At 34.7% G+C, this 23606-nt stretch overlaps 1 protein-coding gene across 1 annotated transcript in view; it reads right to left on the bottom strand.

The window, feature by feature from the left end:
• LOC149806565 (maltase-glucoamylase-like) overlaps positions 1–23606 on the bottom strand; it is a 301187-nt gene that overhangs the window by 245874 nt on the left and 31707 nt on the right. Inside the window, exons 5-7 of the mRNA XM_089954697.1 lie at positions 15911–16023; positions 10694–10819; positions 6956–7087 (exon numbers count right to left, since the gene is read on the bottom strand). Coding sequence (XP_089810823.1) covers positions 6956–7087; positions 10694–10819; positions 15911–16023 — 371 coding nt within the window. The remainder of the gene's footprint in view (positions 1–6955; positions 7088–10693; positions 10820–15910; positions 16024–23606) is intronic.

The raw sequence follows: 23606 nt of genomic DNA, 5'->3' as shown, positions 1-23606 counted from the left end.
CACCATGAAATTAGAAAACATTAAAAAGCATGCTGAGAATATTTAAGGTAGGAAACATTATTAGGTCTTTAAGTTTGTTCTTGCAGTCAAAATAAGTGAGTTTTGAGAGCCCTCTTGAAAGCGATCACTGTGTCTTTGTGTCTAAGTTCAGTGGGCAATTTATTCCACGTTGCTGGGCCCTGGTATGCAAAAGAACGCTGTCCATATGACTTTGTTTTCATAGTGGGAATAATGAGTATACAATTGTCAGAAGAGGAGCGTAAGTATCTTGCTGGTGTGTACACATGGGTGAGGTCAGATAGGTATGTTGGACTAGAGTCGGACAGTGAAACATAGCACAGAGAACAAATTTTATGTTTGATTCTGGATCAAATGGATAGCCAGTGTAGGGTACAGAGCAGCGGGGAGGTGTGCTCTGATCGTGGTACTCTAAGTATGATCCGAGTGTTGTGTTTTGAACTTTCTGAAGTTTCTGGAGTAGATATTGAGATGAATCAGACATAACTGAGTTACAATAGTCCAGTCTTGAAAGTACTAATGAACACATAAGTGTTTTAGTGGCATCAACTGAAAGATATTTGCGAATTGAGCTGATGCATCTCAGCTCAAGATATGCAGCCTTGCATATGTTCATGACATGTTGGTGCAACGTGAGAGTACTGTCCAGAGTAACACCTAGGTTTCGTACTGATTGTGTGAATTTAATGTTGGTGTTGCTGATATTTATTGTTTGAGGTAAAGGATGTGAATGAGAAAGTCATTGTGTTGTGGTCAGAATGGCCTCAGTTTTATCATCATTCATCTGCAGTTTGTTACATGTCATCCATGATTTCACATCAGAAAAGCACCTCTCTACACCTTGGATGGTAGCATCAACTTCAGTTGGGTGGCTACATTTGTATATTTGGGTGTCATCAGCGTACAACTGGTGAGACACTGGATGATGATCTATGATACTTGAGAGCGACTGGGTGTACAGAATGAAGAGAACAGGTCCAAGAACAGACTGCTGTGGAACACCACAATATATATCAACTGGGCTGGAGTGTATTCCATTTGCAGATGCAATTTGTGTACTGTTGACCAAGTAGGACTTGAACCACAGAAAGGCTGTATCATGAATGCCAAATACATGCTGGAGATGGTGGAGTAATATATTATGGTCTATTGTGTCAAATGCTGCAGACAAATCAATGAGGGTGAGGACTGTAATCTTTCTGCTATCCAATGCAGAGAGAATGTCATTAACTACTTTTAGAAGAGTAGTTTCAGTACTTAGGCAAGGGCGATATACAGATTGTACATTGTTAAAAAGACTGTTGTATTGTACTACATTGCATTATATTTTATTGCACCACATTGCACTACTTTGAATTCAGATAAGATACAAGCTGGGATAGAACAACCTTTTCCAAGATTTTTTATATGAATGAGAGATTAGAAACAGGGCGGTAGTTCTTTAAATTGTTATGGTCTAGTGTTGGTTTCTTCAGCAGAGGCTTTACAATGGCAGTTCTGAAAAATGATGGGAATTCCCCGGATGAGAGAGAGAGGTATTAACAGCATCAGTTAGTGAAGGCAATATTGGATCTAAGCACTCAAGCAGCAGTGATGTTGGAATTGGATCAAGTTCACGTGACTTTGGTACACTCGTCATCAGGATTGTACATACTAAATCAATAGACAGGTTCAAATGCTTCTAATGCTTGCCACTCAAATTCTGTATCCCAACTGTATGGTGATGACGAATCAGTTGAAACTGTGGTGTCAAGCTTATCTCTAATGGTTTGTACTTTGTCACGAAAGAAATTTGCAAACATGTCCGGAAGGTCGACTGGAAAGAAGGTAGTTGGAAGTGGTGTAGATTTGTTCCTTGACATTAGCTTGTTAGTAATCTCGAAGAGCTCTTTGCAGCTTGAACTTTCCACGATCTTAGTAGTGTAGTGGGCTAATTTCACTGCATGGACTATATTTTTGACATTCTTCTTAGCGGCTTCATAGATTTGCTTATGAATAGTGAGTCTGGTGGAAAGCCAAAGCCTCGCAGCTTTACAGCGGTCTCTTTTAGCAGTGCGAAGCTGGTCCCTAACACTGCCATACCATGGAGAACACTTCTGAATTGATACTCTGCACTTGGTAGCTGGGGCATGTTTGTCAAGTAATGAATGTAGGCAGTTATCGAGTTGTTCTGCGGTAGGAGGTAAGCAAGTTGCTAGGTTAGCTTGGTTGTCATGCATTAGTTTGGTTCTATTTATCATATGGAGGTTTCTCTTAGTAGCAGATAAAGGTGGAGAGTTAGGGACTGATATGTCAAGATGGCATATAATGCAGAGGTGATCTGATGCAAGGTCATGGGATACCAGGGAGGACCATAGAATGTTATCAGGTCTATGAAGAATCCAGTCTAAAATGTGACCATGTTTATGGGTGGGTTGGTTAACTATTTGAGGTTGAAACATTAATGGAACCTATGAGTTTTGATGTATTTGGGTTTCCGGGACAGTCAAAGTGAAAGTTGAAATTTTTAAGAATAATCAGGTTGCCACCTATTGAATTAACATAGTCCGGGAGATTCGGAAACTGCTCCAAAAAGAGAGAATCAGCCAGCTTGTTTTTTCTACTAGGAAGAGGGCAGTATAAGCAGAAAATATCACCCCACCTCTCCCATACTCCACCCCTAGCCTATGATGGCAATGAGTCTATAATCTAAAAAAGTACAAAATTGTTTTTAAAAGAGTGCAAAGTATAATGACTGGTCAGATTTCATATTTTCTGATGGTAACCATAATAAGAATTACATTTCACAGCAATCTGCTTCACACATAAAGAGTATAGCTGTATTCAAAAAATTCTGTCATGCAGCTGTTACATCAAAAAGGGCAATATCTCTTACAATAACCAAGAGGGAGCACAAAGATTTGTCAATATGGCCATCTGCGCATGTTGAGCATAATATTACAAAGTTAAAAGCAATTATTCCACAAATTTAACTCAAAAGATCCTCTCTGACATGGCATTCAGCTGCAAGAAAAAAAAGGATAAAACCTCTAACAAGAAGAGGCCCAAGTGATCCTAATATCTCTGACCTGGGTAGCTGACATATGCCAGCATGTGAATGCAAATTTACACATACACTGAAACTCTTCATAGAAAATGAAAACTTACATAGCAAGCCCAATTAAAATTTGATCAGAATGAAGCCTTTAGTGTGTGCACATTGGACAACACAACAGATGCAAGCCATACAATAAGCCCTGGCCAATTGAACTAAACATTACAGGAGCACTGTGATCTGTTGATATGTAGTTACATTACCAGTTTTTTTCTGTGCACTCTGTTCCATGTTATATTATGATGTTTCATATGCAATACAAGCCAGGGGACCTGCAGAATATGTTAATTGTGTTATCTTGCAATTCACTGTATTTTACTGTGCTGCATTGCATTGTATTTTATTGTACTGCATTGCATTGTATTTTATTGTACTTCATTTCATTGCATTGTATTGTACTTCATTTCATTGTATTTTATTGTACTTCATTTCATTGTATTTATTGTGCTGTACTGCATTATATTTTAGTTTACTATATTGTAATTGTATTTTACTGTACTACATTACATTGTATTTTATTGTACTACATTGCATTGTATTTCATTGTACTTCATTTCATTGCACTGTATTGTGCTGCACTGCATTACATTTTATTGTACCATATTGCATTGTACTTTAGTGTATATGATTTGTTTACAAATCAAAAGTGCTGGTGTCTGCATCAGTTTGTTTACAACAGAAAGTAGTTCCTTCATTCACGTGAAGGCTATATGTGTAATGTCGCGCGCGTTCAGTATCGGGGAATACTGAACAATTCCGACAATGTAAAGTTAACAGGGAAAAAATGAGCATATAATAATTTATTGTACTGCATTGCATTGTATTGTACCATACTGCATTGTATTTTATTGTACCACATTGCATTGTATTGAATTGTACCATATTACATTGTATTTTAGTGTACCATATTGCATTGTATTTTACTGTACTAAATTTCAGTGTATTTTATTGTACCACGTTGCACTGTATTTTATTGTACCACATTGCATTGTATTTTACTGTATACTACATTGCATTGTATTTTATTGAACTACATTGTATTGTATTTTATTGTACTACACTGCATTGTATTTTATTGCATTGTATTTTATTGTACTACATTGCGTTGTATTTTATTGTACTATATTGCATTGTATTTTATTGCACTACATTCCATTGTATTATATTGTACCATAGTGCAGTGTATTTTATTGTACTACATTGCACTGTATTTTATTGTACCATATTGCACTGTATTGTACTGTACCATATTGCATGGTATTTTACTGTACTACATTGCATTGTATTTTATTGTACCATATTGCATTTTATTGTATTGTACCATATTGCATTGTATTTTATTGTACTAAATTTCAGTGTATTTTATTGTACCATGTTGCACTGTATTTTATTGTAAAACATTGCATTGTATTTTACTGCATACTACATTGCATTGTATTTTATTGAACTACATTGTATTGTATTTTATTGTACTACATTGCATTGTATTTTACTGCATACTACATTGCATTGTATTTTATTGAACTACATTGTATTGTATTTTATTGTACTACATTGCATTGTATTTTATTGCATGTATTTTATTGTACTACATTGCATTGTATTTTATTGTACTATATTGCATTGTATTTTACTCCACTACATTCCATTGTATTACATTGTACCATATTGCACTGTATTTTACTGTACTACACTGCACTGTATTTTACTGCACTACATTCCATTGTATTTTATTGTACCATAGTGCAGTGTATTTTATTGTACTACATTGTACTGTATTTTATTGTACCATATTGCACTGTACCATATTGCATGGTATTTTACTGTACTACATTGCATTGTATTTTATTGTACCATATTGCATTGTATTTTATTGTACTACACTGCACTGTATTTTATTGTACTGCATTGCACTGTATTGTATTGTACCATATTGCACTGTACCATATTGCATGGTATTTTACTGTACTACATTGCATTGTATTTTATTGTACCATATTGCAGTGTATTTTATTGTACTACATTGCATTGTATTTTGTTGTACCATATTGCATTGTATTTTATTGTACCATATTGCATTGTATTTTATTGTACTACACTGCACTGTATTTTATTGTACTGCATTGCACTGTATTGTATTGTACCATATTGCATTGTATTTTATTGTACCATATTGCATTGTATTGAATTGTATCATATTGCATTGTATTTTAGTGTACCATACTGTATTGTATTTTACTGTACTAAATATCATTGTATTTTGTTGTATTGTTGCATTGTATTTGATTGTACCATATTCCATTGTATTAATGTACTACACTGTATTGTATTTTATTGCACCACATTGCATTGTATTTTACTGTACTACATTGCATTATATTTTATTGAACTACACTGCATTGTATTTTATTGTACTACACTGCATTGTATTTTAGTGTACTACATTGCACTGTATTTATCTGAACTACATTGCATTGTATTTTATTGTACTTCATTGCATTGTATTTTATTGTGCTATACTGCATTGTATTTTACTGCACTAGATTCCATTGTATTTTATTATACCATATTGCATTGTATTTTATTGTACTAAACTTCACTGTATTTTACTGCACTACATTCCATTGTATTTTATTGTACCATACTGCAGTGTATTTTATTGTACTACATTGCATTGCATTTTGTTGTACCATATTGCATTGTATTTTATTGTACTACATTGCATTTTATTTTATTGTACTGCATTGTATTTTGTTGTACCATATTGCATTGTATTTTATTGTACTACATTGCATTGTATTTTATTGTACTACATTGCACTGTATTTTATTATACTACATTGCATTGTATTTTATTGTACCATATTGCATTGTACTGCATTACACAACATGCATAGTACTGTATTGTACTGCAATGTATTGTATTTTATTGTACTACATTGCACTGTATTCTATTGTACCATATTACATTGTATTTTATTGTACTACGCTGCATTGTATTTTATTACCATATTGCATTGTATTTTATTGTACCATATTGCACTGTATTTTATTGCAAAAAAACATTGCACTGTATTTTATTGTACTGCAATGTATTGTATTTTATTACACTGCATTATATTTTATTGCACCACATTGCACTGCATTTTAATGTACTGCAATATATTGTTTTGTCAATCTCTTCTGAAGTGCATTTCTTGTTTTAGTAATAAAGCATGCATTTTAAATGTCAAGAGGGAATTGAAACATACAACTGTGTTTGCATAACATTTTAACTTTACAAGAATATCAAACGGGGGGTACAAATCCTGTTTGCCAAAACACCTTTGAGTCAGTGCTAAGAGAAGCACTAATCAGATTTTAAATTATCAGTCCAGCACCAAATATTGAATGTCATGAAAGCAAGTACACTCAGTGCTAAAGGTAATGAAAGCAAGTACACTCAGTATTGAAGGTCATGGAAGCAAGTACTCAGTACTGAAGTCATGGAAGCAAGTGCTCAGTACTGAAGTCATGAAAGCAAGTACTCAGTACTGAAGTGACTAAAGCAAGTGCTCAGTGCTGAAGGCCATGAAACAAGTGCTTAGTACTAAAGGTCATAGAAATAAGTACACTGGTTACAGAGAACTATGCCCAGAGTGCAATAAAACATAATGTAAATCAATCTACTATGAAAAACAGACAGAAATTATATATATATATATATATATATATATATATATATATATATATATATATATATATATATATGCCACAAGTCCACAAAAGTAGATAAGCTCCTACAGTTATGCATGGTGTAGAAAAATACCACACAATCATCAACATGGTCATCCTGCTAATATACCAGAATAATAATGGTTCTCATGCCACCAGCACGCAGTTCATGGAAATAGTCATTCAGGCCGCTGAAGTGTGTCTGATCTATTTTAAAGTCCTGTCTCTCATCCATATGGTCAATATCTGCATACTGGACATCCTGCAAAAGCAACGAATTTACACATAATTTTTACTTATTACCATTATTATATTATACTATAAAGTCAGTATATTCAAGTGTAATGTACCACTTGGCAACCAACTAGTGCAAGCTAATATCCCATACAGTCACAAACCACCTAGTAAACAACTAAAACAAACTTTTTGTCACATGGTAAAACATCACCTAGTAAACAACTAAAACAAACTCTTTGTCACATGGTGAAACATCACCTAGTAAACAACTAAAATAAACTCTTTGTCACATGGTGAAACATCACCTAGAAACAACAACTAGATTAAAATCTTTGCATGTGATGCTGCAACATGCCATCTGGCAACCAAGTAGAGCGAAGTGTATGTATGTCACTCTGTGGCATACCAACAGGCAAATAACTAGTGAAAAGCGTTTCTATGGCACTCTGTGACATACCCTCTGGCAACCAACTAATGCAAACATGTTTGTATGTCTCTTCATGACATACCATCAGGCAACAAACTAGTACAAAGTGTTTGTATGTAATGCTGTGATATACCATCTGGCAACCAACTAGTGCAAAGTGTTTGTATGTCACTCTGTGATATACCACATGGTAAATAACTAATACCAACACTTTATCACATGGTGTCTGACAAACTGGCAACCAATTAGTGTGAAGTCTTTGCATGTCAAGCTAGGACATACCACTCAGCAACCATCTACACCTGGCAAACAACTAAGGCAAATTATTTGCATTTCTCTATGACTATCTCCTGGCAACAAACTAGTGCAAACTCATAGTATGTTACAAATTCATAGCATGACATGTCACCTGGCAACCAACTAATGCAAACTTACAATATGTTGCAAATTCATAGTATGATAAACAACCTGGCAACCAACTAATGCAAATTACTAGTATGTTACAAACTTACAGTATGACATACAACCTGGGAACCAACTAGTGCAAATTCTTTGTACATAACACAGTGACATACCACCTGAGGAACATCTAATACAAACTTTTTTATGTTAAACATGACATACCACCTGGCAACCAGCTATGGCAAAATCTTTGTATATCACAGTATGGTGCAGGCTATATGTATGTCAGAGTCACATAACATTGGCAACCAACTAGTGAAACTGTTTTGTAAGATAACTAGGATATATCACTTGGCAACCAACTCATTACTGTTATGTGTTAACCTGTGTTTATTTGACATGCTATTGAAGAAATTCATTATCTACAATACACAAATGAATACATTTGAGAAAGTAGTATCTAACAAACACTCATGTATTACATTTCTCTATGTCAAACTAAAGGTGTGTTCAGCTGGAATGATGCCATATGTTGAACATGAAATAATTTATTTACTAATACTTGAGATATAATGCACTGAAATCAAATAATAATCCTAAAGTTAACCAATATGCACAGAGTATATTTTAGCTATGTATTAGTTGTTTACAGAATTAAAAGAAATCAATGATTCAGGTCAAGTCCAACTTGCAATGTTACACTGACTACAGCATATAATGAAATAAATGAAATTGGAAAAACAAAACAAAAAACAATTCAAATTAAATATAGATAACAATAAATAGACAAGATGTGAACCAAGGTGTTTTGGAAAATGGCCAGCTGAAGGAGAACTGAACCAAGGTGTGATGGATAAATTACAGTTGGGCTTGAACTGAACCAAGTGTTTTATCAATCAATGAACAGCTGGATTAAATTTGAGCCATGGTGCAATAGATGAATGGACAGCAGGACAAAAATTGAACCAAGGTGTACAGGATGAATGGATAGTGGGACTAGAAATGAGCCAAGTATGGACAGCTGAATTAGAACTGAATCAATGTGTAAAGGATGAAGACCCAGCTGGACTAGAACCAAACCAAGATGTGATGGATGAATGGACAGCTGAACTAGAACAAAACCAAGGTGGGATGGATGAATGGACAGCTGGACTACAACCAAACCAATATGTGATGGATGAAAGGACAACTGGACTAGAACAAAACGAAGGTGTAATGGATGAAAGAACAGATGGACTACAACCAAACCAATGTGTGATGGATGAAATGACAACTGGACTAGAACCAAACCAAGGTGTAATGGATGAATGGACAGCTGAACAAACTAACACTGTATGCCACTACAGAGATGCCAATGATTTGAAAGAGGAATATTACAGATTTTAAAAAATTGGAATCTTAACACGAGTCCTTCAAAAGGACTGCTGATACCTTACTGACTGAAAAGATTTCCCAGGAAACCATGATAAGACAACTCCTTTTAAATGCTGAGTGCTGAAGGCATCTCTGATATTCTTGAGCAAAAACAAGACTTTCAAGATGGCCATCATGGCAGTGACATTGGATGTAAGATTGAGAGTAGTTTCAATTAGGACAAAACTAGATGTCATAAGATGTCTGTTTGCTGAAAGCCCCATGTTCATACAACCATTCTGGAGGATAAGATTTTAAAGATGGTTATTATGGTAACTCTGATGACTGTAAGAGCAGTACCATTCTTGTCTAAGACAAAAAGGACATAGTACAACCCCATGTAAAAAGACCATCAATTCAGGATGAGTAGTGATAACAAGATTTCAATGCTGAATTGACCCTATTTTTCCCAGGACAATAGCAATAATAAGATTTTCAAAATGGCCACTACAGTGGCCATATTAGATGCTCAAATTAAACCATTTCTATCTAGAGCCAACTAGGATTAATGTATTTGTATTGCTTCACAAAAAGTGCCCACGTAGTTTAGGAAATGTAACAAACTGGTGCTAAATGATGGACAGTGATGTACAATGAATAAGTTGCAATAAAGCATGCTGTCTCACAAGCTGTTAAGGTCTATGTACAGTAGAGCTAAAAATAGGGTTTTACATCAAAAAAATTATTTTTAACATCAAACTTCAATGATCCAAAATGCTTTTTGGTTGAAACAGGCTATCTACAACCATCTTTTCCATCATGTAACAAGGATGAAGTCTGTCAAGAAAATGCTGTGAGTGCATGATATTTATCCTGTACTGATGTCCTGTTTATCCTGTTTGGAATTTTGGCAACACTTCATGTTTCAACTGAGGTTTTATCATTATTAGCCATATGTCTAACATCTTTCTTGAAGATTCTCAGTTGAATGAGGTCACCAATTTGATGTGATTCTGACTAATAGGTTTTGTAATACAGGTACTTAGGTACACCTTCATAAAACAATTACAATTAGACATTAATTACATTTCAATTCTATTAGATATACAGGTGCTTAGGTACACTATCACAAAACAATTACAATTAGACATTAATTGCATTTATAAAATTACCTGACTCGAAACTGGAATCCAATAAAAGTGATTATAATGGTGCATTTTAGGTTAAAAATAGGAATAATTTGGTCAAAATTAGAATGGTTTGCATCTTTGCTACTTACAAACCTCATGATGAGGCATACAACTTTGAGAAGAAATGTAAGAGATTTATGATACCTGCCAAATCAGTCAAATATGTAAGTAACTGATGTCCAAGTAACCAAGGATTTACTATACTTCAAAACTTGTGCACAAACTCCACAAATATGACTTATCCACAAACATGACTTACATGAGGGATATTATACTGCTTTGTCCTACTGACCGCTGCCTTTAGCTTGTCAAGACTGTTGTAACCATAACGACACAGCTGAAATCCTAATGACCAGTAAGGTGGCATGAATGGCCTTCCAATGACCTGGGGATAGAAAAATTAGATGTATATTGCAAATTCAACAAATTCACTATTTACGCCTACTGCGCTGCTGTAAGCAATCAACTAATGGCAAAGAGATTTCAATTAAATCAACTGACCGATTTGTACTAATTTATAAAGACAATAAGTTCCTAAAATTGTCATTCTTCTAATGGTCAGTCTAAAACATGATTCATGCATAAATCTGTAACATTGATTCAAAGAATACTAGTTTGGACCTATTTGTGCTTGATGTAGAAAAACAAGATTGCCAAATTTCAAACCTGGCAAACTGCGAATTAAAGACTGGTATCACAAACTATGTCGTGTAATGATATGTATCACAATAATCATCTTCATTAAAATATGTATATATGATAGTATATAAACAGATTGTAAAATAATATTACTAGGCCATCTTTCCAACCATACATTGTTTCATCATCAATATATATATATATATATATATATATATATATATATATATATATATATATATATATACACACACACACACACTGAGGAATGAACTGAATGACTGGAATCAAGTTTTAGTCTTTCTGTCTTTCTTGTTTTTCACTGAACACTGCCGAGATAAAATTAAATGATTCAATAATATTTTAGATGAGTTAAAATCTACTGGTGATCATACAAATGCAAACAATGATCAGGTGAAGAAACAAAAACTACTTACCCACACAAATGAAAATGTATATATGGTATTATTTGAAGACCAAAAAAATAATCTTCAAAACCTTAAAAGAAACAGCTGCTGTAATCTCATGAGAGACTAAAATAACATCAACAACAAGAGCTTAGTAAACAACAGCAATGACATCAACAACAAGAGTTCAGTAAACAGCAACAATGATGTCAACAAGAAGAGTTTAGTAAGCAGCAATAATGATGTAAACAAGAGTTTAGTAAACAGCAACAATGACATCAACAACAAGAGGTTAGTAAACAGCAATGATGACATCAACAACAAGTTTAGTAAAGCACAATGATTATCATCAACAACAAGAGTTTAGTAAACAGCAACAATGACATCAACAAGAAGAGTTTAGTAAACAGTAACAATGACATTAACAACAAGAGCTTAGTAAACAGAAATGATGACATCAACAAAAAGCATTTAGCAAACAGCAATGATGACATCAACAACAAAAGTTTAGTAAACAGCAACAATGACATCAACAACAAGAGTTTAGTAAACAGCAACAATGACATCAACAAGAAGAGTTTAGGAAACAGCAATGATGACATCTACAACAGGAATTTACTAAACAGCAACAATGACATCAACAACAAGAGTTTAGTAAATAGCAAGAATGACATCAACAACAAGAGTTTAGTAAACAGCAATGATGACATCATAAACAAGAGTTCAGTAAACAGCAATGATGACATCAACAACAAGAGTTTATTAAACACCAACATTGACAACAACAAGAGTTTAGTAAACAGCAACAATGACATCAACAACAAGAGTTCACTAAACAGCAGCAATGTTATCAAAAACAAGAGTTTAGTAAACAGCTATGATGACATCATAAACAAGAGTTCAGTAAACAGCAATAATGACATCAACAACAAGAGTTTAGTAAACAGTACATTATCTGCCTACCTCATGCTCAATATCCCTTATAATTAATAAATAATTTAAATTTTCTACAAAACCATTTCCCTTCTTCTAGTAACAGTGATGTTGGCTTTTGACCTGAAGATCCCAAATTAGACATACTTCTTCCTTACATATATGTGAGCTATCCTCAAAATTTGGCCCAGGTTTGTGATGGAAAACATTATTGTATGGAAACCACTTCTCTTCTTTCACACAGTGGATTTGACCTTGTCAGCCCTAAATTGACAGGCTTCTTCTTTATCCCACATGCAAGCCATCCACAAAGTCCAATTGATCATGTTCATTATGGTTTAGTTGTTGGTGTGAGATGTTAGTGTGAGATGCCCTTAGGGACAAAAGTTCTGACAAACTGAAGTAGACTACATGTGCAATGCAGGATCCAGTTTTACTAAATATATTAATTGTTTCTCAAATTGAAATTCATTAACATCTTTCTTATGGTTTAATTGGCAACTTCAAGTATTCAGAAAGTATTCAGTGACAAATAAAATCAGATTTATAATGTGTCCTGAATAGTGACTTCATTTTTACTCTGAGAACTGTATCAACTTTCTTTTCAAGAATAAAAATATTGACTGGGGTTCAGTTTTATAACTTGGGAGGTAATTTTCATCCTTGGCACCATGCCTGTCTCTGACAAAATCTCAATATCTTTAAAACTGCAATTTGTAAATGTGTCAAGGGCTTAAATTAGTTTACTGCCTGTAACATTTATAAAATAGAGTAACCATATAAACAAACATGCACATTTATGTCATGGATTCAGGAGCTACATGTTTAAATTAAATTATATATTTATATATATCTGTTTACAAGGATCTTTTAAAAGGCATTTTACTACTATTTTTTTCTTCTTTTCAATGTGAAATTCCTAGGAAAAGTCCAAGTTGATGAGAATTGTCTGTACCTTACATTAGGCATTATGATAGTCTGTACCATATACTAGGCATTATGATAGTCTGTACCATGCATTAGACATTATTGCAGTCTGTACCTTACATTAGGCATTATGGTAGTCTGTACCATATATTAGGCTTTATGATAGTCTGTACCTTACATTACCCATTATTGTAGTCTGTGCCATATATTAGGCATTATGATAGTCTACCATACATTATGCATTATGGTATTATGTACCATACATTAGGCATTATGGTAGTCTGTACCATACATTAGACATTATTGTAGTCTGTACCATACATTAAGCATTATGGTAGACTGTACCATATATGACACATTATGGTAGGCTATACCATACACTGAGCATTAACCGATACTGAACTCGCGCAACAATACACATAGAATTCACGTGCATAAAGGAACTACTTTCTATTGTAAACAAACAATGGATGCAGACGACAGCACTTTTCATTTGTACACAAATCATTACACTCGCGTAAGAGGCTCTTTACGTTGCGGTTGTTTAAATTTGTTTCTGAATGAACTAAAACTGATGCTTCGTACACTGCCACATACCAGCTGCTTGGCACATTCCGCGTTGATACAATGTTACGGATTTAGGCTAGCTACATTATATAACAGACGCAAGATAATGTCCTTACAAATAACATACAAGTGACACGTCATATACTCTCTTCTTTAGCTGGTGATAAGAATGGCAAAATAAAATATACGTACAGTTTTACATCATGAATTTCCTAAAAATGGATTTTCTTAATTCTGCAAATCCGAATTACATGAGCCATGTCATAGGTTTTCAATCTGGATCACACATTTCGAAATTGTGCTGTAATTTCGATAAGTGCAATTGCATCCTCCTTACTGTACTCAAAATGAAATAAGCATTAAATTCCATAGCGTCTTTTTGATAATTGCAATTGAAAGACTTCATATTTTTCCCACATTATGATTTCAAACATTCAATGACAGAAACAGAAACACATTTGCAGATGTCAACACGCTTCTCCTGTACCACTTCAATCCGATGTATTTCATGTATAATTCGCACAGATGAATCCAGTCCAAAATCACAAACTTTCGTCGAATCGAAACAAAATACAAAAATATATTCATTCCAGATCAAATGGAAAAGTTCTTGTAATGCGCATTCATTCACAATGTGACTGCAAATTTCGATTTTAACTAGACACGCCATTTTCTTTCGAAAGTTATGTCGAGCGCGCGACTAAGTTCAAATTTATCTGGGCGGAGTTATGTGCGCATTAATAATGTTGTCATTGTGTAATGACAAATCTGCGCTTGTGCATTTAGTTTGGGATACAACATTCATTCATTTATGCTGTTTCTTGTAGCGTATTTTCTTCATATAATTAAACCTATGGTAGAATAAAAAAATGAGCATATAATAAAAAGGTTACTGCATTTGCAGAAGCGTAGCTATGATATTTTGCGCCCGGGGACGAACTATAAAATTGGCGCCCCAGCCCCCTCCCCATTTAATCACATTTTTGAATATTACCCTTGTTTACTTATTATAATGTAACGTTGTAAGCCTCATTTTGGCGCCCCTGTACCTTGGTGCCCGGGGACATATGTACCCCCCTCCCCTCCCCCCCCCCCCCAGCTACGCCTCTGTGCATTTGTATGGGAAAATATGAACTAGTTTTGTCGGAAGGATATACTGCACTCCCTAGGTCATGCAGTATTCAATCCCATAACGCGTTCGTATTTTCCCATACAAATGCAGTAACTTATAATTACACATTATGACTGGATGTACCATATATTAACAGTATGGAAGGCTGTCCCATACACAGTGCATTACAGTAGGCTGTATTATATATTATAAATTATGATAGGGTGTACCACACATTGCACAGTATGGCAGGCTGTACCACACATAATGCATTACAGTAGGCTGTATTATGTATTATCCATTATGATAGGGTGTACCATACATTACACATTATGGTAGGCTGTACCATACATAATGTATTACATTAGGCTGTATTCTGTATTATGCATTATGTACCATACAATGCACATTATAGCAGGCTGTACCCCACATTACGCAAAAGGGTCGTCTGGTAATAATACTGGGAAAATTCTTTAAACTACATTATTTGCTTTTCAAAACACATTTGATAGGAAAACTTTTTATTAGTACAGAAACCCCATTTCAAGTTTGCAATCTCCACTGCTGAGTGTCTTAGTCACTGTAGATTCTATAAAACATTCCATCTGCATGTACAGGCAGTACCTTTGGTTTGATTATCCATTTTTTAATAAAGTGTGACTGTTTAACTAAAGTTAATTTCTCTAAAAATATGGTGTAAGTGGCCTCTACAAATGGCCATTTAAGACTGGTCTTTGCTTCATACAGCTGAAATTGTAGACATGTTTCACTGAACTCAAATCTACACCCATTTAAAAAAAGAAACAAATGACAGTAAGAAAAAGAAACAAACTGATGGGCAGACCAAACAAAACAACAAAACCAATAAACTTAAGACATTTTCCACCATTACTTGTGTATACTGCTGGATCACAGTTTCTGGTTCAGGACCAAAGAACATATAAAAATCCAGGATTCCTCCTGTGGTTCTGTAGGTCAGCATGGGGAGTGGTGTCAAGCTGTAGTCTGAAAAAAATATAATTTTTACCTAATAGAAGATATATTGATAGAAACTAATTATCATCCAATTAAACTTGAGAACTATAACAAAATCCTTTTCAGTTGTGTAAATAATTACATAATTCAGAAATTAAATCAGATGATCAGAGAAACAAAGAGCACTATTACAGCAATTCATTTCTCAGAGATGTAACAGTAGACAAACTTTCATAGGATTTTCAGAGCCAAAATAACAAATGTGAAATCGGCTATTTAGCTGAAATTTCTTATATGTGTTGGTTTGGTGAAGGAAAAGAAAAACCCATAGATGTTGTTTAGATTCTAACCTAAAACCATTTATATCTGCTTATAAGTTGAGTCTAAGTGCAAATGACAAAGATCCTGATCTGTTTAGACATAATGTGCCTGCAGATCAGGGTCAATATTGTTTCTTCTACTGATTACTTAAACTGCACAGACCCAGATCTGCTGTGCATTATGTGATGGTAGATCTGGATCTGTGCAATTTGCAGTTGGATTTTTCTTATAAGCAAGTACCTCTTGTAACACCATATCTTGATGTACTTTCCTAGAGATACTGACCAGCTCGGCTACCTAATACCAAGTAACTGCCATACCTTAGCTATTCTAAACTAAAATAGTTGAGCCCATTCTGGCAAGCAACATTTTTTAACTATACACCCTTAATATATTTAGAAATTTGTTCTCAGTTTAATTAGTCAAATTGCCATAACTCTTTAAGTCCTTGCTATATATTATTTAATAATGGTAGATACTATATAGCTAATGCATAGAACTGGGATCTACCAACTGTGCTTAAAATGTCCATGTTGTTCTATTTAAACCTAACTTTTAAACCCCAACTATATCTAAAATTTACATAGTTCTTGGAAACTTTTGTATGTATGTATGTATGTATGTATGTATGCTATGCTATGGAATGATGAGTGAGATAGCTCTGTCCGTAGAGTTTTGGACTAATAACTAAACTCCCCAGTCACCCACCCCAACATTGCTGTTGTGTATATCTATATATATTCTTAACTTTTGTCCTTGATTGCAGATTGTCCTTTAAGATAATGGTCATTTTGTAAACAACTTGTATACACAGTTAACTTTTGTCCATGATTGTAGGTTGCAAGTAAGATGTTGAGAGAGAGCTTTTGAGTTCAGCGTATTCTAGAAGTGAACTTGCTGACAATTTGATGGGATTTTCCATTAGAAATGGCTCACATCTTGGTAATCCCAAAAGATTTTTTGTGTATTTGGTCAAGAAATATCTGTATATAAAAACTGATCTGGTTTTAAAAAATCATTTCTGTTTCATACAAGCCTTTTGGAATCTATGATTAGAGTTTGCAGTTGTGTTCAGATATACTTTGAGAGGAATAAATTCCTCATTCATTGGAATTATAAACTGTTCATTGACCTTTTGGACTAAAGCACTACTTTGGGATTATTGAGAACTCATTCAAAAGCATTGTGGTACATCAGGACATTCAAGATTTTGGGAATTTATTGAGATCATTCTATATTTTTGTATTTGTATTAGGACATTTGGGATTATTTGGGATTGAATTCACAGTACTGAAAGTGTATTTTGAATTTTCACTTTATGTTAGGAATAAATAACTTGTTCATTTTACTTAAATTGTCGGTTTCACTTCTTGTTGTTACTTTGTTTAAAACCCTGAGTCGTAACATTGCTGTCTTGCTCGATATTTTATATTGTACAGACCAAGAACCAGTTCACGCCACCTACTATTTGCATAGTGCTAGTATCTTACAGGCAACGTACTTTCTAATTACGAACAAAAGCTAATTTTGTGAGGTACTTTTAAAGGACTATACCTCTGCTCCTCAAAAAGTATGTTACCCTTTACAACCATGTAATTTTTTAAATATTTTATTGGTGCTATCTACGCCTAAAATATGTTAAAGTTACTAGAGACTGAAGAACACCCATCCCTTCTCGGCCTTCTTGTGAAGTCTTAGTTATGTTAAAGTTACTATAGACTGAAAAACATCCATCCCTTCTCGGCCTTCTTGTGAAGTCTTGGTTTTATTAAAGTTACTATAGACTGAAGAACACCCATCCCTTCTCGGCCTTCTTGTGAAGTCTTAGTTATGTTGAAGTTATTATAGACTGAAGAACACCCATCCCTTCTCTGCCTTCTTGTGAAGTCTTAGTTTACTGAGCATTAAAGTTCAAAGAGTTCAAAATTGATAATGCAAATAGATGAGGATTACATTCTATTCATGGTCATCAACATTCCAAATAACCCTGGCTGCAGTGTAATGTAACGTTCAGTGTAACACAACTGGGGCAGTATCTCCTATAAGGACACGATTTGTTTTACTTATTATGTTTATTTTTACGAGATTTTGTGAGATTCTTTCAAAAGACGTGCAATAAAAGGATAATTCGCGTCCGTTTGTGATATACTGGCTCTATGACGAGAATTCCTACACATTGCGAACTGTTCGTCTTCCACTAGAGAATGTTTCTCAATCGCTGATTGCTGAAGGCAGTCTGAAATGATGGAAGTTTTCAGACAACACATTATATATTAGTATTTATGACAAAGATAAATTTAGATTTGTATCATTCCATCGACACGCCAGTGCTGAACAACCAGTACTAGTGCTGAAAAGCAACTGGAATGTCATCAGCTTCTTAGTTGCTTGCTACATAAAAAAAAAAAAACTGTCCTCTCTTCAAGGCAACTATCTGTCTTGAAACGTATTGGTCATAAGCTAACTAGGCTCAACAAATTACCATATACATTTATCCTCTTCAATTTCTGTCCCTTATCCTGGCGTTTATGCAGCGACATAAACACTACTAAAGTTGAATAAACGTACAAGCGCATGATCTGAGATTTCTGTGTGATGATTTCACAAGCAACTAACATAAAATTTTATTTATGGCAAAAAATACCATCTCAAAAACTGCGCAGACTTCGGTTTCTAGCTCTATAGACTTTCAAAATACTGGATAAGCGTGCTCCCAAATATTTGGACAATTTAATGTTTTAAACACAGTAAACGAATTTTTGATATTCAAAGATTTTGGATGTCCCAGAAAATAAAACTTCAACATCTGTCAAAATGTAACTGCCATTGAATGGAATAGGCTACCAAACATCTTTAGAGAGCCATCGAACTTTAATTCTTTTATATCTTTAATTCTATCCTGAAATTGTCAAGACTGTAAATGCAATATCTGTAAACAATACTCCCCCTCTCCCGCCTTGATGGCAGCAAAGTTTTGTTAGTATTTGTTGTGTTTGCCCTTGTGTTATGTACTAATCAAGTACGCTACTGTTAGTTCCCTTCTTTGTAAGGCGTAAGCTACTTATTTCTCATTGGTACTTCTGCATTTATTTTTAATTTCAATTTTGACAATGAATTTTATTTTTTTTAAAATCCACATTTAAAAAAAATTCTTATATTTATCCAGACACAAAATTCACTTATACTCAATGACTTTCACAATGCGTTACTTGCTCATGACTCAAGTCGTACGTTGTGTTTTGTTCAATTTGTATTCATGCATAATGATGTGTTTGGATGTCATGATGATCATGCTTGTTGTAATGTCAAATTTGTTTTATGTAATGTCGGTAAAAAGCTCATGAGAACCTATATTGAATTGTTGTTTAATATCGGGCCGAATTGTTGGTTATCTCCCTTTGGAAGGATAATGCAATCGTCACAAAGATGTCGAAGCTGTTAACAAAATGCCACCTCGAGAAATTAGTTCGCTTTGATAACTGCATCACATTCGGTTCAAAATGCATTTTCTACGTTCTCTTTCCTACAATGGCTCTAATTTAGAATGTGAAGATGCTATACTTATGTTACGTGTTTAGGTTCGAATAAACAGTAACACAAGAAAGAGTGAAAACAACAAGCTTTGAAAAATTTAACAAAGTATTTTTCCCCTGGAAAAATACTGTAAAAATGAAGAAAGAAAAAGAAGAACTTACGGTTTTAAGAATCAAATCCAAAATTAATTCAAGAATAATCCACGAATAATATTTTAGAAGTCCTATTAATGAAATGTTCTAATGAATTCAAGTTCGAGTCCCGACGAAGAATCAAAGATGGAAGGCGATGATGTATGCTGTATCCTGTATAGTGTGGTTGTCTACAGTTCCTTGTAGAAACACAAGAAATAACACTCCGGTTTAGGAAATCCGAATAAAATTTTCTAGAAAAGCCTTTGTTCAAGAATTCTGTATGAGCACTCAAAATATATTTCCAGAGAAATGAATTAATCTTTTAGAATCCAAATAATCTGTAGAAAAATTAACATATAACTCGAAAACTGGCTACAACAGAACAAAACCACTTGACATCAAGTGTTTAAAGCCCAGCCTGATATTATTTCTCTAAAACAATGGTTATACAGTAATTTTTGAGGCGTAAAATGAATGCCCGTATGACGGTCACTCGATCATGTTTACATCACGTACTCAAAACAATGGCCTGACGAAAACCAATCATTTTACTCTAAGAATAATATTTCAAAAAGTTGTTTACTTCAATAAAAATATTTACAAGTCTTTGGTCACATATTCAAAACAGCCTCGATCTCAGCCTTATTATTTCAACAACAAAAAAACTTTAAAAAAAAAAAAACTTGTTCACGTGACTGTTACTAATTTTGAATTAAGGTCAGGAACTTGGTCAGCTTTATGTTTTTACAATTGAATCAGGTATGGTCAAACTATTTTCAGAAGAAAAAAATTCTAATCACGTAAACAAGATTATATTATAATAGCATGTGCAATAAAATAGGGGGCCTCGAGTGGTCCAGTGGTCTAAAGCGCTCTCCGTTAAGGATCAGTGCCATCTCATCTCTGTCTGCGTGGGTTCGAGTCTCTGATTCAGCCAATGTGGGTATGTTCGTAAGCTTGCCAGTAGCTTCTCGTGGATTGGTGGTTCTTTCCGGGGTTTGCCCGGGTTCTTCCTCCACCATTAATACTGGCCACCATATCGTGTGCTGAAAATGGCGTTAAACCCTACAACAACAACAATAAAATAAATGTTTAAAGCTGACAAACAAACAATAAAATTAAAATAAATATGAATTAAATCAATTATATGTAACACTATTGACTATGTAAGAGGAAAATACCATGAATGCTTTACCTGTAGAGATGGAAGCACATGGTTGAGGACGTTACACGGTAGCACGTGCTCATTTTATGATAGACCTAAAATTCGTATATATTTTCCGGATTTGTTCAGTCTTCACTACTTTCCCGGTTGAGTTTAGCAATTTTAGGTCTCCTTTTAGTCTCAGTCAAACTGTTGACGTATTTCCGGATTCTTTCATGCTCCGCTAAATTCCACGAGTTTTGGAAGTTTGGTACCACTTTTAGTTTAGGCCAAACATTTGACATTTTCCCGAAGTTTTTCATTCTTCGTTATCAACCGTGGCATTTCGAAAATTTAATGCTACGTTTATTTCAGTTCATTTTAATCTAATGATCTAAGGGAGCATTTAGTCTTCGCTAAATTACGTTACAGTTCTGGAATTTTAGTACTACTTTTATCCCATGCCGTTTTTAACCAGTGTTCCAAGTTTCGTCTAGTCGCTTCTAAATTGCAGTATGGTTGTGTAAATTTTGCAGTACTCAAAGTCTCATTCATTTTAGTGTTATTATGAGTTGGTTCCATTGATTATTGAAAAATTAACATCATTGTAATATATATAACAATTTCTGACACCACAAAAATAAACTTAGGAATAGGTAATGCTTTATATATTATTATCGGATATATGTATGCTGCCACTTGAAAGCATTCTCTAAACACAACGTGTTGCTGGTATGATATGTGGTGTTGAATATAAAAAGTTGGTCACTACACAGCGTGTTGAACACGGTGTGTAGGTCATTGGTCACTACGTATGGCCTGTTTGACAGGATATATTTGGTATTAGATGGTATAGTGCGGGGTATCGGATAGTAAATGACTGAGGTCAGTATAAACGGCGTGTTGATGTTTAACATTAGCATTCCCCAACTGCTGTATGTGGTCCCCCAACGTAAACCTACTGGGTAATTTAACATTAGCATTAGGGGCCCCGAGTGGTCGAGTGGTCTAAAGCGCTCTCCGTTATGGATCACTGCCATCTCACCTCTGTCTGCACCGGTTCGAGTCTCGGATTTAGCCAATGTGGGTATGTGAGAAAGCTTGCCAGTAGCTTCTCGTGGGTCGGTGGTTCTATCTGGGGATTTCCCGGGTTCTTCCTCCACCATTAATACTGGCCCCCATGTATAGCCTATCGTGTGCTGAAAAATGGCGTTAAATCTAACAACAACAACAAGAACATTAGCATTACCATATGGTTCTATATGGTACCTCGCATGCAAACTTACTGCGTAATGTTCATTCCCGTATGGATTTAAACAATATATACAATGTACAATGGAACGATGTATACATTGTGTCTCAATGTTAATTCCCGCACCGCTCTCGCGTATCTCCTAGTACTAATATTAGTATCCTTACTCGTACCTCATGGACAGGGTACTAACATGAGGATATACGTGTTAATGGAGCAAGCCGGGTGTGATTCACACCCGGCACTCTTTTAGCCTAATAAACATATTCCTTGCATATAATCCAATAAATTGAGTAGTCCTCTTATTCAATACCGGAATTATCGAAAATCATTGTAGAAATAGTTGTAAAATCTCGTTTAATTTTTTTAGCCGATATTTTCGTTTAGTTCGTCCGCCATATTATTTGAAATAATGATTACTTCCGTTCTCAGCCTCGTTTGTTTGTGTGCCATATAAGGACATTGACGCCTTATTTGGAAATGTAAACAAATCGTAGTAAAAATTTGGCGCCGTTTGGGTCAGAAATTCTGCGCATTAAAAGTAAATACGGTTTATCGGCAACTTTGAAATTCCACCAAGAAGCGATTATTCGCACTTGATTGATAATAATATAGCGTAGAATATCCAAAATATGGTCTGACAAGCCTTACGTAGAAAAGGGGTCACGGCGAGAGTCTCGCGTTATCTGTCATGGCGGACAGGATACGGTTAGAGTATCCATGCCAATTTAATTTATCGTGTAAGGGCTTAATAAATTCAAAATAAGCCAAACTTCTTTCACAACATGACTTTACTTATGTAGTTGATTTCTACACTGTTTGTTTTTCTCACTTTAGTGATGATTTTTTTTGTGCTCCATTACGTGATATGGGATCAGTTCGTAGCCTCAACCACAACAAATCAAGTTGAGGCTACGACATCGTAGCTAGCGTGTCTCCCAGTGTAAACCCACTGCATAATGCAAATTCACGTACTGCTCACAATTTCGGCGTTTAAGATAACAACTTCTAAGCAAGTAACAATGCATACTATGCGTGTCAATGCTTAATTCCCGCACGGCTAAAGTGTCTTCCAGTATAAACCTATGATGTAATGGTAATTCCCGTACGGCTATCAAGCGCTCCTTATTACAACGGCTTGTGGGACACGTTTACATACTTTCTTCTAGCTTGCATATATAAACTTAACATCAAAGATACGTATAATTCTTATATATTCATTTACTTA

Source organism: Sinohyriopsis cumingii, chromosome 1 (genome assembly GCF_028554795.1).
Source record: "Sinohyriopsis cumingii isolate HCF-2022 chromosome 1, ASM2855479v2, whole genome shotgun sequence".
Classification (NCBI taxonomy): domain Eukaryota; kingdom Metazoa; phylum Mollusca; class Bivalvia; order Unionida; family Unionidae; genus Sinohyriopsis; species Sinohyriopsis cumingii.
Note: the sequence above shows the minus strand (reverse complement) of the source record. Positions and strands in the feature narration are given on the sequence as shown.